Consider the following 14,453-nt stretch of genomic DNA (forward strand, 5'->3'; position numbering starts at 1 on the left):
GGAAGATTTAAACGGGGAGGGAGTGGGGGGCAGCTGCTGGGATTCAACCATATGGAGTGAAAACCACAACAATGAGCTGAAAGCTGCAAAGGGCTGCAGTTGCATGCTTTTTATCCCATGGGATAGGATAACTTACAGGCAGACATTTCAATGCTGATATTAAAAATATTACTCAGTAGCACCACTGCATTATACCAATGTAAGTTTTAATCTTCTAATAGTGCCTGTGCATGAACGTAAAGTAGTGACAGAAAAGCTGTTTTGAAAAATGTTTCTGAAGGAAATTACTTCTGACAGTGAACACTCTGGCCTCACTCATGTTGATCAAGTATTATGCTTAGTGTAGTCACTGACAACTGTGAGCCATTAAATCCTGGGAAGCAATAGAGCTTTTACACAGCACATAGTTTGTAAAATATGTGTTGCTGACAACATAAATTAAATCATTTAGGCGAACCTGTTCCAGAATCCTCATACGAGCTCAGAGTCATCACTTATTTACTCATCACACGATGAGTCATAGCAATGTCTGCATTGAAGAAGGATACATGCTTAAAAGAGAAGATTTGGAAGCAGGTGTTTTCACTAATGAAAGCTGACATAAGCAGGATTTTGTTTCACATCACTGGGCAAAGGTACTACATTACATTTTTTAGCATATTGTAATTCAAGTGGTCTAGAGGGAACCTGGCTCTGCTTTTTGGGAGTTTAACCCATGATGGGAGACTTCAGCCAATCACAGGGCTTCCCCAAAATCACATGAGAATCTAAACAGCAACAAAGACCATAGTGCAAAAAAGATGTGGTGTAATTTCTGAATAGAGAACTTTCACTCGGGAAAGTGGGGTAGAAATAAAGCCACAAGTGAATGTCGACTTTTAGCTTGCTTTTTCCGATCATTTCAAATGTGTGAAGAGGCTCATAATCTTGTGATGGGCGGGGCTTAGGACAGAGCGGGAAGAGCTGGAAGAAGAGAGCAGTACTTTCAAATTCTAATATCTTTTCCAATTATTCTATTTTCTTTCTTTTTGTCATCTTTTCTAAATTTCTGCCTGCTGAAATGTTGCAGAAGTGGTTGCAGATCTGTTAATAAGTAAATTCAGTCAATGGCACATGTCTGCATGTACCTATTTATTTTATAACTAAAAGGATAATAAGATGTTTTTGTTGTTCTAAACAGGGAGTCAGACTTTATCAAGTAGAATGTGTACAAATTCAATTCATATGAAAGTGGTCAAGTTAAGATTAAATGGCACCTGTCTGGATGAGTGAAAATTGAACGGATTTAATGGGGGATTGTTAAACTAAATGAAAGAAGAAAAAAAGGCATTCTACTAATTGGCTGATTTCACAGTTCTGTTGTTTCTCTCAAGTAGCCTCCTGTCAACAGATCTACAAACTAGCTGAACATGTCTGTGGATGTACATCAATTGATGGGGCTGAAGGCATGACAAGACATTTTTACAGCTAAAATTAATCACGTTTTAATGTTTAATTTTAAAGTTTTTTGTCTTCCGAAGGGTAGCATGACAGAAAAAGTTTAAAAACCACTGGTTTAGTCCGACATGAAGATCTGACTCTAGTTCTGAAGCAGAACTTTTTAATTGCTTTTCCTGAATTATAATGTGACAAGAACAATGAGCGTTGCATATAAATAACACGCATGTCTAAAAAAGCTTGACATGACTATATATAGCTGATTCTGTAGGTCCTTTGACACACTAAATGCTGTTTATGGTTGAGTGGTTCTATTGTGTACTTTCCATTGAAGTGTTTGATTGTGTTTTGCTTTCATTAATCTCTCCACAGTGTTTAAGCCTATCTGAGTGTGTCAAGTCTGCTCTCTTTTGTCAGCGGAAGTCAGGATCAACATGTGCTGATGTGTATAACTGAGACATGACAGCTTTGAAGTACTTGTTGACTCTTTATGGTTTTCAGTATGGAGCTTGCTATCTTTTGTGTACTAATCATCTACTGGTGGCTGGGCTTTAAAGTACTAACTTTTTTAATTATTTCATGAAAGACTCTTGAGAAATAAAAACACAGAGCTTCAGTGCTTTAATTCTTCATCTCAGCTTTGATTCATTTTTTTTTTTTCTCTGACAATGTAGATAACGTTACACTTGGTTTGCAGCCTGGTCAGACCAGATAGTCCCACATTTTTCACTCCACTTCAAATACAAGGACTTTCCAAGCTGGTCACGGTTATAAGTACAGTGTGTAAATCCTCAACCTGCCTTTTATGCTTCATCCTCACAAATTATTTAAAGAACCCCTCCACCTTAGACAATCTTTTTTAATATCGTAAGTCTCTTTCCTCTGACATTGTCTCTTAGTTACCGGAAATTAGCAGCTGTTAATCCACTGCAGTAGTCAAATGTCAGCACCCAAAATCTGAAAGTTCACAGACTTATTTTCTCTTTGCTCAAAAATACTTTGGAAACTTTGCAGCCTGGCACCACGGTCACTAGTCGCCTTCGGTGGAGCCAGTGAATCATTTGCATTAAAACATTTTCTTCATTATTTTTCATGAAGAATGTAGGCACTCAACATTTTCTTCACCATTAATAATGCTCTCAGCCTGCAGCTGAAGGGAAAAGCTGCTCTCAACAGTCAGTCCAATTGATCACTGCTGCGCCTCCTGCCTGGGATGTATTGCTACCAAGACGGTAAAAGCTATTTTTAAAAAATGCGTATCAACAGCGAAATAGCTCGCTATGAATTAAAACACAATAGCAGACAGCCACAGGAAAGAGAAACGTGTTTTGTTTTTGTCATCTAGTGTGAAGTGTGTGTTGGCAAAGAGACTGTTTATATGATGAAGGATTAAACTTGTCAGTCTTTGACACAGTTTTTCCACTTGGCTCTGAAGCCTGCCCTGCTATGAAAAGCCTGATGTCATCCCAACAGAAATGTGCCTCGTGATTGTACTGAGCAGTGCAGAACCACATTTACGACCCTCTGGTTCAAATGAATACTAGCCAAGAGGAGGGAGATTTACAGACACAAATTTGACACCATTGAAAAAAAATGTGTCTGATTTAAAGGGGAAAGAGAATGAAAAAAATCAAGGTTCATATCTAAGTGATGCAGTCCTCTATTTGTTGTTATCAAGAAACTACATATATAAAGTGCTGCTTAGTTAGTAGAACAACCATGACGGCAGATGATTGGCTGACCATATGGAGGCAGCAGGAAAAAAGCACTGAATCAAATGCATTGCATATTATTTCCTGTTAAGTTGATAGGCTGACATGTTAGTGTCAGGTTCCCTATTTACACAACTAACAGATAAATAACCTTTTTTTTAACTGTGTCTTACCACCTAGTGAATATTCAGTCCAGTTTTAGCTCTGTTTTGTTCTCCACCATCTGTAGAGGAAAGTATCTCATACTTTAGCTGCTAAATGATGCACCAGTGCTAAGTGGTCTGCGGTTTGATGCTGGACAGGCATCTTTAGTGGGTTTTGGGGGCTTTCTTGCTGAAAACAGCTGCCAACTGTGGCTGAAAATGACACAATAGCAGCAGTAAAAGGGGACCAAAACAGCAAAGTTGTAGGAAGGAAAACAAAAACAAAGAGTTAAAAGATGCCTAAAGCATCCTGTGTTCTGAGTAGATAATTTTCTGTGGACAGTGTTGGCAGAAAAGCGTTAAACAAGTACATTCATTGGACATGCTTATACTTCTAGTGCTGTGAATGTATCCGTTTGCAGCAAAAGAATGTCAGTGTCAGCATGTAGGATGAACATAAGCAGCAAAGGCCTCATTCCCTTGATTTCTGAAATATTGCCGATTTTTATGTGTCATCATGACACACTTCAACAATAAACCGCTCGTAATCTTTGGGCTGAGGGGAGAAGTTCATTTGAGTCAAACTAGACGGAGAGCAGAGCGTAAGAAATAGTATCCTCTGGTGGAATCTACTTTGTGTTGGAAACTTTTTACTTATTTGTTTTTGGATTTCTACTGTAAAATACATAACCTCTGAATGTACAAGTATACAACAAGCAGCGGGATGTGGCAACGTTGGGGGCAGGGAGTGGGTGGATAGAAGGAGGAGGAGGTTCTACTGCAAAACAATAGCTCAGAGCAGCTCATTAAAAAAAGAGAAGAAGAAATTAATTTGAACTAGTGCATTTTAATGTATGTAAACAAAACTTGCTCTTTTGAAGACTGTGGGTTTGGCCCTTGCAACTACAACTCTCACTTTCAAATGCAAATAGTCGTGTGATGCATGCTTAATAGAAAAGTTTTCCTTATAGTCTCCAAGCTATAATGATAATAGTGACTGATAATAAAGGAGCAGTTGCAGTTTGCAGGGCTGCACCACAGAGCTGATTTGTAGAAGATCCCTCTGAGAGTTTGCAGTGACTGTAAAGCAGCAGATTATCATGTTGGTTGTATCTAACAGTCATCAGACTTAAAACAGCGGTTGTCAGAGTGGAAATAATTTTGAATCAATTAAATCTGCATAAATTTGGCATAGAGAAAGAAGGCTTCTCTTCATTAATCTTTATCATGTCTCGTTCAACTTATATGTGACTTTACGTTCTTGTAAATGTTGCTACATCAGTCACTCAGTGCGCCTTTTCTACTCCTGCATCATCCGTACAGAGTGTTAAACATCCATTAGCACAGACATGCGCTAGGTTATTTGTTGACCTTCCTTGATTTATTTGCTACTTGATCATATCCTTTGTTTTTTGTCAGCAGACACTCAGCTGTTTAGAGTGGTAGATGTGAGAAGTGCTCCGGATAAAAAAAAAACAAAACAACGTAGCCTTGATTAAAAATCATAAAACTAAATTTCAATTCAAAGACAAGATGAAAAAAATCTGTCTGCTCCTGATGATCGTGTGATACGTTCAAAAGCTCCAGACCAGCAATGGAATTTGAATATAATTAAATAATTTACTCCGTATTTCAGCGATTTGGCCTAAATTAGACATTGTGGTAAAATGAGACAGATAAACCATTGAACAGAAGCTCATGCAAAAAGATCTAATTGAGAGATATAGTTAATGTACTAAGGCTGCAGCTAGAGGCTTGTTGTAAAGGTTTTCAATTCTGAGTAAGTTGACCCTGAACCACATATATGGATGAGCTTCAACAGTTGTCAGCACGTACAGCTTGTAATCACAATAAATCCAGATTTTGATTTTGTAAAGTTCCTGCATGCCTGACATTTATATACAAGTGATTGTCCTAGAAATGAATGCAAGAATTGTTTTTTCATTAGAGCAAAAGCTTCATTTGAACCTTCTTCTCCTCTGCACTGTGAACACTGCAGTGACCCTGAGTCAGGATTCATTTCACAACAGAAAGAATTTCTTTTTGACCATTCCTGTCCACATCATTCACATCAGCTTGTCAATTGTTACTCGTATGGAAAAATGACATGTACATCCTCCTGGAATCTGCAAATTGTGAAATCTCCACGCTTCTAATTGCTGGATTAGTTTGTTTCCCCTCAGGCATCATTTGTGTTCCTCAAACGAAGCTTTATGGCTGCGAATCACATGGGCTTTCATTTGCATCGTACAGCTGTGTCTCTTTTCTTCACCACGAGTGTCTAACAGTCATGATGATGGAGTGCAGAGTGCAGGATACAAAATGTCCACATTCTCATAATGGGAGTCGCTCAAAATTCTAGTAGATTTGGTCTCATAATGACCAGAGTATGACCCACATTTAATTTCTCATCATTATCAGGCCTGAACCTCATTTAGCATTCATACTGCCTCTATCAAATTTGATCTTTTAGCCCTTTTGAGCTAAGTATGAGCTGTTAAATATGAGTCCATGTTTAAACTCACTGCAGCACAATTACTACACACTGCAGAAGAAAACGTGCTGAAAACTGCAATATTATCCACAGGGATGAGAACTGAGCTTAGTTTTAAAGTCATATCTGATGGAAATGACTGTAATACAGAGAACTACACACTATTGATTTAGTTTTCCTCTTAATACAAAACTGTGTATCTTCTGTGAAAATTTTTTTTGAATAAAGGAGAGTCCACAGTTAAAAACCTCAGAGAGCAGGAGCAGAACTATAGTACATAGTAAGTAATAACTGAATAACAGTCATTTCTGCATTTGATTTCAGACTCTTCTAATAAAGATGGATGACTCTCTGATAGTACAAATGTTAACACTTTGTTAAGCTGTTAACGGTGAAAGTCAGCTTTTTATCACAGGTCAAGGTCTTATTGAAATTAATAAAGCAGTCATTATAAGCACCACTGACTTAAACTTTGAAAATCAAATGAAGACATTTAGTCCATCAATTGAGCGACAGAAAGATAACTTGCTAATATTCCAAAAAGAAAAGAATCATTTAAGGCATTCTACACCGCAGACAAAAAGTGACAGAAATCGTCTTGTTCCATCTCATCAGATGTGAATATTTGTGGTTTTCTTGTATTGTATCTGGTTTTTGATTTACATCACATTCTTACCAAGAGCTTGGTAAGACAAAGTCAACACACTAACACAAACCTAATGTATTTTAATCCATATTTTGAGGAATCAGATCAGAAGAAGTTAATGGAAACTGCCAAGTTAAAAAAAATGTCACCAATTTAAGGTGTCACTGGAGGTGGCTGTTGACTTTTTCAGACAAATGCTAATGCTCATAACAGGAGATGATAACTTTTCCAAGTAAGTTCTGATGTAGTGAACACTGTTTTCACTTCTTTCTTTGTCTTTTTGGAGGACAAAAATCATGAAGACTCATTTTTTTTTGCTCAGTATTGTCCAAAGTTTTTTTTTTGGTTCTTCTTTGTTTGAAGGGTTTTTTTTATGGCTAATTTCACCTATACTGCCACCTTCTACAGCACAATGCAGCATAGTTTATTCACTCCACAAAGTTAAAGGAAGCAAGTCTAGTTCACGTTTATTTTGCAACATTCCAAAAGATTTCTTCAAATCAACTTGACCATTATATAAAAACACAGCTGTAGAAGCTGGCTAACGGGACTATAAAAATTACAATTTATCATTTTGTAGTGAGTTACATGAAACGGTAAAAGCTCAACTTTCCTTTTGTTTTGCATTCCATGCTGTACCTGGATGAATCACCCAAGATGAAACATGTTAATAAGTACAATATCAAATGTGCTAACAGGCTCTTTTAGTTGTTTCGTCCTCCGTCTACTCTGTAAGAAAAGATAGTAGCTTCACATTTTTTATACAGGCATGAGAGGAGTGTGGTGCCATGTTTTGGAACATTTCCTGAAATGTCTCAAATTACCTTTAAATATGTCAAAGCTCTGAGAAATGAATAGTTTTGACAACTTTGTTTTGATATTTTATAGGCAAAATGATTGATTAATAAAAGTGACGGCTGTTTTAGCTAGCTGAGACATAAATTCTCGTGGTGTGCAGACATAGCTTTTGATTCTGGCATGTCACTTGTCATTCAGCTTATGTAGGTGTGCTGGTCACATACCTGGTGCTGAGCGCCCATAATCTTGCGTGTTTCCTGGTATATCATCTCTGGGCTCCAGTGAGAATTAATGTGTTTCAGTGCCTCTGCGATCCGATTGTGCTCCCTGAGAAACAGCGTATGCAAACTAGTCAGAGGCAGACCCTCGTTGACCCGACTGTCTCCGGCACTGAAACAGTCCACTCTCTCCCCCTGTGGGTCCTGTGGGTTCTGGATGCAGGCTGAAGGCAGCTTGTCTACAAACGGAAGGTACGGTCTTCCTCTGGGATCTCTGAATTGGGTGTTGACTGCAAGTTTCCCATTCAGGCCACAAAGGTCACGAAGGAAGCTCTGAAGCTTTGGAGTGTTTCCATACACCACCGAAGCATCAATGAATGAAGAGAGACCATTGATCTGTTGTCGCTGCAAGGCTTGTCTTATATCACACCCAAGCTGTACATGGCAGTCTGGCAAGGAGCGAAAGAAAGACATGCAGCCATGTTCACCACAATGCTCATCTTCTGTCTGTAGAGAAAACAAAAGCAGTTATGACACGCTGCTTCGGTTGACTCTTTCATCATTTTCAATCTACCTTTAATGTGTTTGTTGTTGTGATATTGGACTTTTATAGGAATACTTTAGCATTTTGCAAAGTACATAGTTTACTATAAAGACTTCACACAAGATTCAGCTAAAGCTCACTTATGAACACATCATTCACCAACGAGCCAGAACATTGAAACCATCGACATGTTCTACCGGAAAACCTAGGGTCCTGCACTCATTTGGATGTTTTCTGATGATAACCAGCAACCTTTCCAAGTGGGACTGTGCAACCTACTACACCACAAAAACTGCTTAGGAACAGCTTGAGGAAGATGGCAAAGAGCTCCTTTCTGGAACAAGTTTGATTCAACATAGTTCCACCCTGCATCCCACCGGACCTAAATATCTAATTGTCAATGTTCTCATGCCAAACACAACAGAACACTCCCATATCTATGGCCTGATATGTCAGAGTTGCTTTGGTGGCATAAGGGGGATCTACAGCAGGCAGGTGGTTTTAATTTTGTGGCTTATTGGTGTATCTTCTTTGTTCAAGTTGTAGAAGAACTAAAGTAGAGTTTCATGCGGAAGTATGACAGTCATACATTTTTGGAGTGTGTGTTGGCTGCGTAGCTGCCTCACAGTGGAGGCAGTGTGTATGCTAAGCTAATAGGCTGCTGGTTCCAACTGCTTTAAATGGACAGATATGAGAGTGGTATTAGTCACTTAGCACATACATTTTTAATATTTCCCTGAAATGTCAAACTACTCCTTTTCTATAAAGAATTGTAAGAATTTCTTAAGTAAGAAAAAGGTAGTGTGCTTTGAATTTACCTCAATGGGATAGCATGGATGCACATTTTTACAGATATCCAAACAGTCCGTCCCGTAAGATGTAGATCCAGAGGTTTGAGGGGTAAAGGTTATGTCATGGTCAATGTACTGGCCCCATTCCACCAGCAGCTGAGTGTAGTGCGTATCGGTCTCTTTACAAGAGGTCCTGATTACTTCCTGGCTGACCTTCCGAGGCTGTAGAAAAAATAGAGCTTTTTTTTTTATTCATGGATGACAGTGAGTGCTACTTTCACAGTGTGCAGCTCTCCATGCAGTTACATGTGTTTTTATTATGTCATCATTAACATATTTTCTGGGGAATGCCTCACTATTTCACTCTTTAATTCATTAACTTATGTCATAAATAGATAAATGGCTTAAGCTCAACTACAGGGCTCTGATATGTACCAGGAAACATATCCTACTTTCTGCAACAAAAAGAAGTTTGGCAACTGATTCAAATGAGGTATGCAACACATTAAGTATCCAAGAGGTTATTTACTCAACTTCTGCTAATAAGAAATGGAACAGTTAGGATCAAAGACTATTAATTATCTAAAACACTTTAGTAAATTATAGCTCTCATATATGGAGGTAAATTCTAGGCTGGATACAGTTGATGCATATTTGATGAGTTCTTCCACTAAAGGACCTTATTCTGTGTAATGAGTGCATAAATTAAAACTGAAATTCAATGCAAGTATCAGCATAACAGTTCATCTGCTGTTTGAAAGAAAGAATGTTTATCCACATGACTGGAAACCAGCTCCTTTCAAGCCATGGAAGTCGTGTGTGTTAAAGCACAGGCTGCAATATTCAAATGCAGCTGTTATCTGTGTCATCTCCCACACACATTTGTGCTTTTCCTAAATTGCTGTGGACTTTATCAGCTGTAAAACAGGTTAAAAAAATAAATGGGATGCTACATTAACTCGGGTTTTGCAGGGTGAGCTCGCTTCATTTCTACCGTAATTTCTCCACCGAGACTTTTGTGTCCGTCAGCCCAGCGTTTTGTAGATTACCGAGGGAAGATGGAATCCATTATGGAGCATTTGTCGGTTCCAACCCTTGGGTTCGTTCTCCCCGTCATCGTATTCAGCTGGAAGCCATCTGACCAAGGCGGTGTTGGCTGCTCCCCAGCGAGGATTTTGCCTGACAAAAAGAATCATGAAGTGTGTCCAAAAATACTGCAGTGCAAAAGAGTACATGAAATCACTGAATGCAACATCATTTGTTTTCTTCCAAAGGACCATCAAACATTTCAAATGATTTTTTTTTTTTTATCAATTGAGAAGTTTGACAAATGATTATTTTAATACTAACTGCCAGAGTGTAGTCAGATCCTGAACATGTCTATTTACTAATATTATATGAGGAGGACCTTCCTTAGAAAAAGCATAGACTGCACTGTGACTGATATGTGCTCCTAATCCAGAGTCACACCACTGATCTAGTGTTGCACTCTCACAATATTGCTGTACTCACAGCTGACTGTTTAAAAAAAGGAAAGGGATCACAATCAGTGCAGCAGAACCAGAGATATAAGCTGTTGTATTCCATTCCTCTGCTTCCCTGTTGAAATGGGCTGCCCACATTACACAGTGTAACTTATCAGCTGGCAAATAGGCTGCCAAATGTAAGATTTTTTTCCTTTGCTTTTTATGTCTTAATTTATTTTTAATAGTTTTGTTTGAAATGTTGCCTGGAGGTATCAATCACTGCTGTCCCTGGGTTTTGAGCAGTCGTGATGGACATTTGTACCCACCCTCAAGAAAATAATATGAAGATTACTCATTTAAAATGTTGTGTAAATGACATGACTTGCACTCCCAGACGAAGCAAAATCAGTTACAAGTCAATCAGCTACCAGAGTAAGATGCTGTTTTCATATCAGTAAAAACAATATGACTCTCCACTGAGTACTTTTACTATGTAATATCTTAATTAGACTGTCATGATTATGCTTAGGCACTTGGGTTAAAGTTAAAATAAGTGTTTCATTAAGATCAGTGATCATAATGACCCAATGTTTAATCAACCCATCCATCCACTAGAGGGCTTCTTCACCTGATCATGCTTTAAGTCATTTTGATGGATTTGCTGAAACAGCTGAAAAAAGAAAAACAGTCAATCTGAGTTGCAATAGGCTGCTTCCACAGATGACCTAGAGGTTCACGTTTCGTTTGTAGTGGTCAATGCAAACTCGAGGTGTTCTGTTCAGCTCACATAGTGTTGCAAACAAATAGTACATAAAGGTCATTTCTAGGAGATGCAGTTTAGAAACTGTGAAGTTCGTAACGGCCCATTCTGAAACAAAGTCATTCATTAACATATTTATTTTTCACTTAAATGCAAACCGTGTCAAATCGTAATGCAACGAACTACGTTTTATTTTCGTTTTTGAAAATACAGCATTACTGCTCACACTGACAACAGTCGTATTTTATCCTTTGCTACAATAAATTACAATAAAAGATTTATTTAGCCATAACTTACAAATTGATACGTTAAATAATTAGTGTATCAATTTGAAACATTTTATACAAGTGTCTAAAAGGATAAACTGATGAAACAAAACCTATTTATATTGAAAAGGTCAAAGGACAGATCTGAGTGGCACAGGTGGTAATTTGAGCCCATTTTCACCTTGGTGGAGAATGTGGTTCTTACATTTAGAATTTAACCCTGAGATGCAAAAGTGGGTCAAAAATGACACAGTGAGGTAGTTTTCTTGCAAATTATTTGTAATGTTCATTTTTCAGCTACTCCCAAAAAAACATATTTTTGATGTCTTTCCATTAAAATTTTTAAGCTACCTTTTCTAAGATTTGTATTACTACCCCAAGCTCTTTATCGCTGATAATAATCATACAAGAGGTAATGCAGTGCATAAACAGAGAGCAGCAACAGCTGGAGGAAAATGTCAACAAAAAGGACGTTGACAGTCTTCTATTGTTGTTCTGTGTAATATTCTTCTTTTTCAATTATCAAATTGTTCAAAATCTGTTATAAAGTGAAAAATAAACATATTTCAAGCATGAAACCATTCTCGTGTGGACAAAAATATAATCCAAACAATAATACAAATTATTATTCTTAACCAAAATGACAAAAATGGCATAAAAACACATTGATTCTTACACGGGTCCTTTTTGACCCACTTATGGAAGAGTGTAGGGTCCAATCACTCGTGCATCTAAGGGTTAAAGAGTGAAAACAATTATTTGCAGTTGTTAAATTAAAAATAGCATAGAAATGTAACAGTTTAGGGTTACTGAAAAGGCTGAAAAAAGGCTTTTGACATTTTCACCTTTCAAACATTTTTCGGTAATCTTTCTGGAACATTGAGTATCGGTTCGTCCACTGTATACTGTATTTATTGCTTGACATCAACATAGTCCTGCTTCTCTGACTCATCACAGGTCACATAGTTACCTGTTGTTGCAGGCTCCTGATATGGTGCGGTACTTGCTGAGATGACTGTACTGACAGTTGATTGGATATGCAGTAGGACAGTGACACATCTCTGAAATCATCCTCACGTCCTCCAGTGATAATATCTCTACAAAGTAACACAGTAAAGTTTACATCACAAGAACTGAATGGGATTCAATGTTGTCAAACTTCACAAGCATTTAAAATCTGAGAGGAAAAAGACATAGTATTAAATGAAAACAATGACTGAGAAAATCCCCAATAACTCTCATTAGAATTCCTCTGGCGTCCATTTAAACTGGCCAGTGTTTTGGTGGAAGATCAACCAGGTCAGAATAGCGGAAGAGGATAAATTACACATTTTGGTTGCTTTAAGGTTGTTTTGATTCCATAGTGTCCAGTTTCATCCAAGGTGAGATTTTCTGGATATAACAAAGGAAAGCAAATCTACCTGGTAATGTGACATTCCTTTTGTAGCTCTGTTTCACTCTTTCCTTTAGCAGTTTAAGGGTTGTTTGAAAAATCTCTGCAGCTCGACATATCTCCTGGGTCTCAGGCTCAGCTTGCCGATGATATGTGTACAATTGGATGAGAGAGGAGGTTATCCTTGGTCTAAACACAGAAATTGACAGATGAAAGAAAAGTTTCAGTTCATTCTGTCCTTTCTTGGACAGGTATTATTTAGTTAAAACAGAGGCAGAGAATCTGATAATTTATCTGAGAGTTTATTACCGATTCCTGGGTTGGTGAATGGCTTCATCTACAATTTGAAGGCTTTCATGATGTGATGCGATAAGAAATTCTCTGATGGAGGCTGAAATATATATAGTATAACAGCTGAGGAACAATATCAACTGCAGCCAAAGGTTAAAAATAACTTGGTACATTTAGCCAAATACAGTAGATAGCATTAGATGCTACACTCTATTTCTATATTCCATGAAGTTAGTGTGAGAGAAGAGGATGCAGAAGATAGGGTTAGATGGAAGCAGATGATTTGCTGTGGTGACACCTAAATGGAAAAGGGGAAAAAGAAGAAGACAATTTCTATATATCAGAAGGTGAAGTTACGTTTTCTTTTAAAATAAACCAGATGTGGATTTGATCGACTCATCAGAGGTTTATTCAAGTAAATCAACCTGCAGGATTGGTTTATCAGTTCAAAATATGGTCTCAAGTTTCCAGCAGAACATTAATTACCCAGCACTGTGATAGAAGGAAATATGGCATCAGAATTACACGAAGGTTTTAGACGTCAAATTTTTTCCTCTGACAAAAGAGGAGGTTACTCAGTGTCAAATCTTAGCTAGACTGAATGTTTGTAAGAGGTCAGACCACAGCACTCGAAAACACTTAGTGGAAACTCAATCTGTTGTAGCCAAAGCAGGATCAGGTTGAGGAACAGGGAAGACAACATCAGGAGATCAACACATCTAGTTTTGTTCACCGAGAGACAGAAAGTATTGTCCTCACAGATACAGACTTTGCTTAGCCTAGTAGTGTCTCAGAGGAATGAGGAGAAACCACTTTGCAGGAAAGGAAACAAGGACAGACACTTAGTGGTGGCTAGCACATAGCAATGGATGATGAAAACAGTCCTGTTAAATCTCAGTTAGAGATTAGTGGCAGTAGCAGACCGATGAATGTAAGAAGACCAACAGGAGACAGAATAATACTACAGTGCGTCAAGCCTACAGCGAGACATGCTGCTGGGAATACACAAGTCTGGGGGAGTTTTCCTGCTCTGGAGTCGGACACCTCGACTCCAGCCTCCATTCCTCAGGGAAACAATCCAGCCTCTAGTTTACATCTTTATAGAGAAGGATTCCCACTGCAGCGGGATAATAAACCCAAACACACCTCACAACTGTGACTTGAAGACAAAGAAGAGCTCACTTTTCAGACTCTCTTCCAGAGACACCTGAACTCAACTCCACTGAATATTTATGAGGCACTCGAAGACCGAGAAAGACAAACATTCATACTTGACAAGAAGCTTTTTGAAACATTGTTTTATCAAGCAGGATTAACAAGATTTATCAGGTCTGAACAAACTAATGGACTCCAAGCACCTCACGTGCTGCTGTCACTCAAGCAAACTAGAGGCAAACAGATAATAAAATATTCTGAAAACGACATTTTTTACAGAATCGACTCTGCCAATATTATCATTTGCAATGAAACACATTGTATTCAGTTCAAAGTAAA

At 38.1% G+C, this 14,453-nt stretch overlaps 1 protein-coding gene across 1 annotated transcript in view; it reads right to left on the reverse strand.

Moving 5' to 3' along the window:
- The window catches only part of tpo (thyroid peroxidase), a 35,699-nt gene that overhangs the window by 20,762 nt on the left and 484 nt on the right, over positions 1-14,453 (reverse strand). The window contains exons 2-7 of the mRNA XM_023261188.3: positions 12,978-13,059; positions 12,697-12,857; positions 12,246-12,372; positions 9,833-9,962; positions 8,811-9,005; positions 7,455-7,955 (exon numbers count right to left, since the gene is read on the reverse strand). Coding sequence (XP_023116956.2) covers positions 7,455-7,955; positions 8,811-9,005; positions 9,833-9,962; positions 12,246-12,372; positions 12,697-12,857; positions 12,978-13,059 — 1,196 coding nt within the window. The remainder of the gene's footprint in view (positions 1-7,454; positions 7,956-8,810; positions 9,006-9,832; positions 9,963-12,245; positions 12,373-12,696; positions 12,858-12,977; positions 13,060-14,453) is intronic.

This window comes from Amphiprion ocellaris, chromosome 20, assembly GCF_022539595.1.
Source record: "Amphiprion ocellaris isolate individual 3 ecotype Okinawa chromosome 20, ASM2253959v1, whole genome shotgun sequence".
Classification (NCBI taxonomy): Eukaryota; Metazoa; Chordata; class Actinopteri; family Pomacentridae; genus Amphiprion; species Amphiprion ocellaris.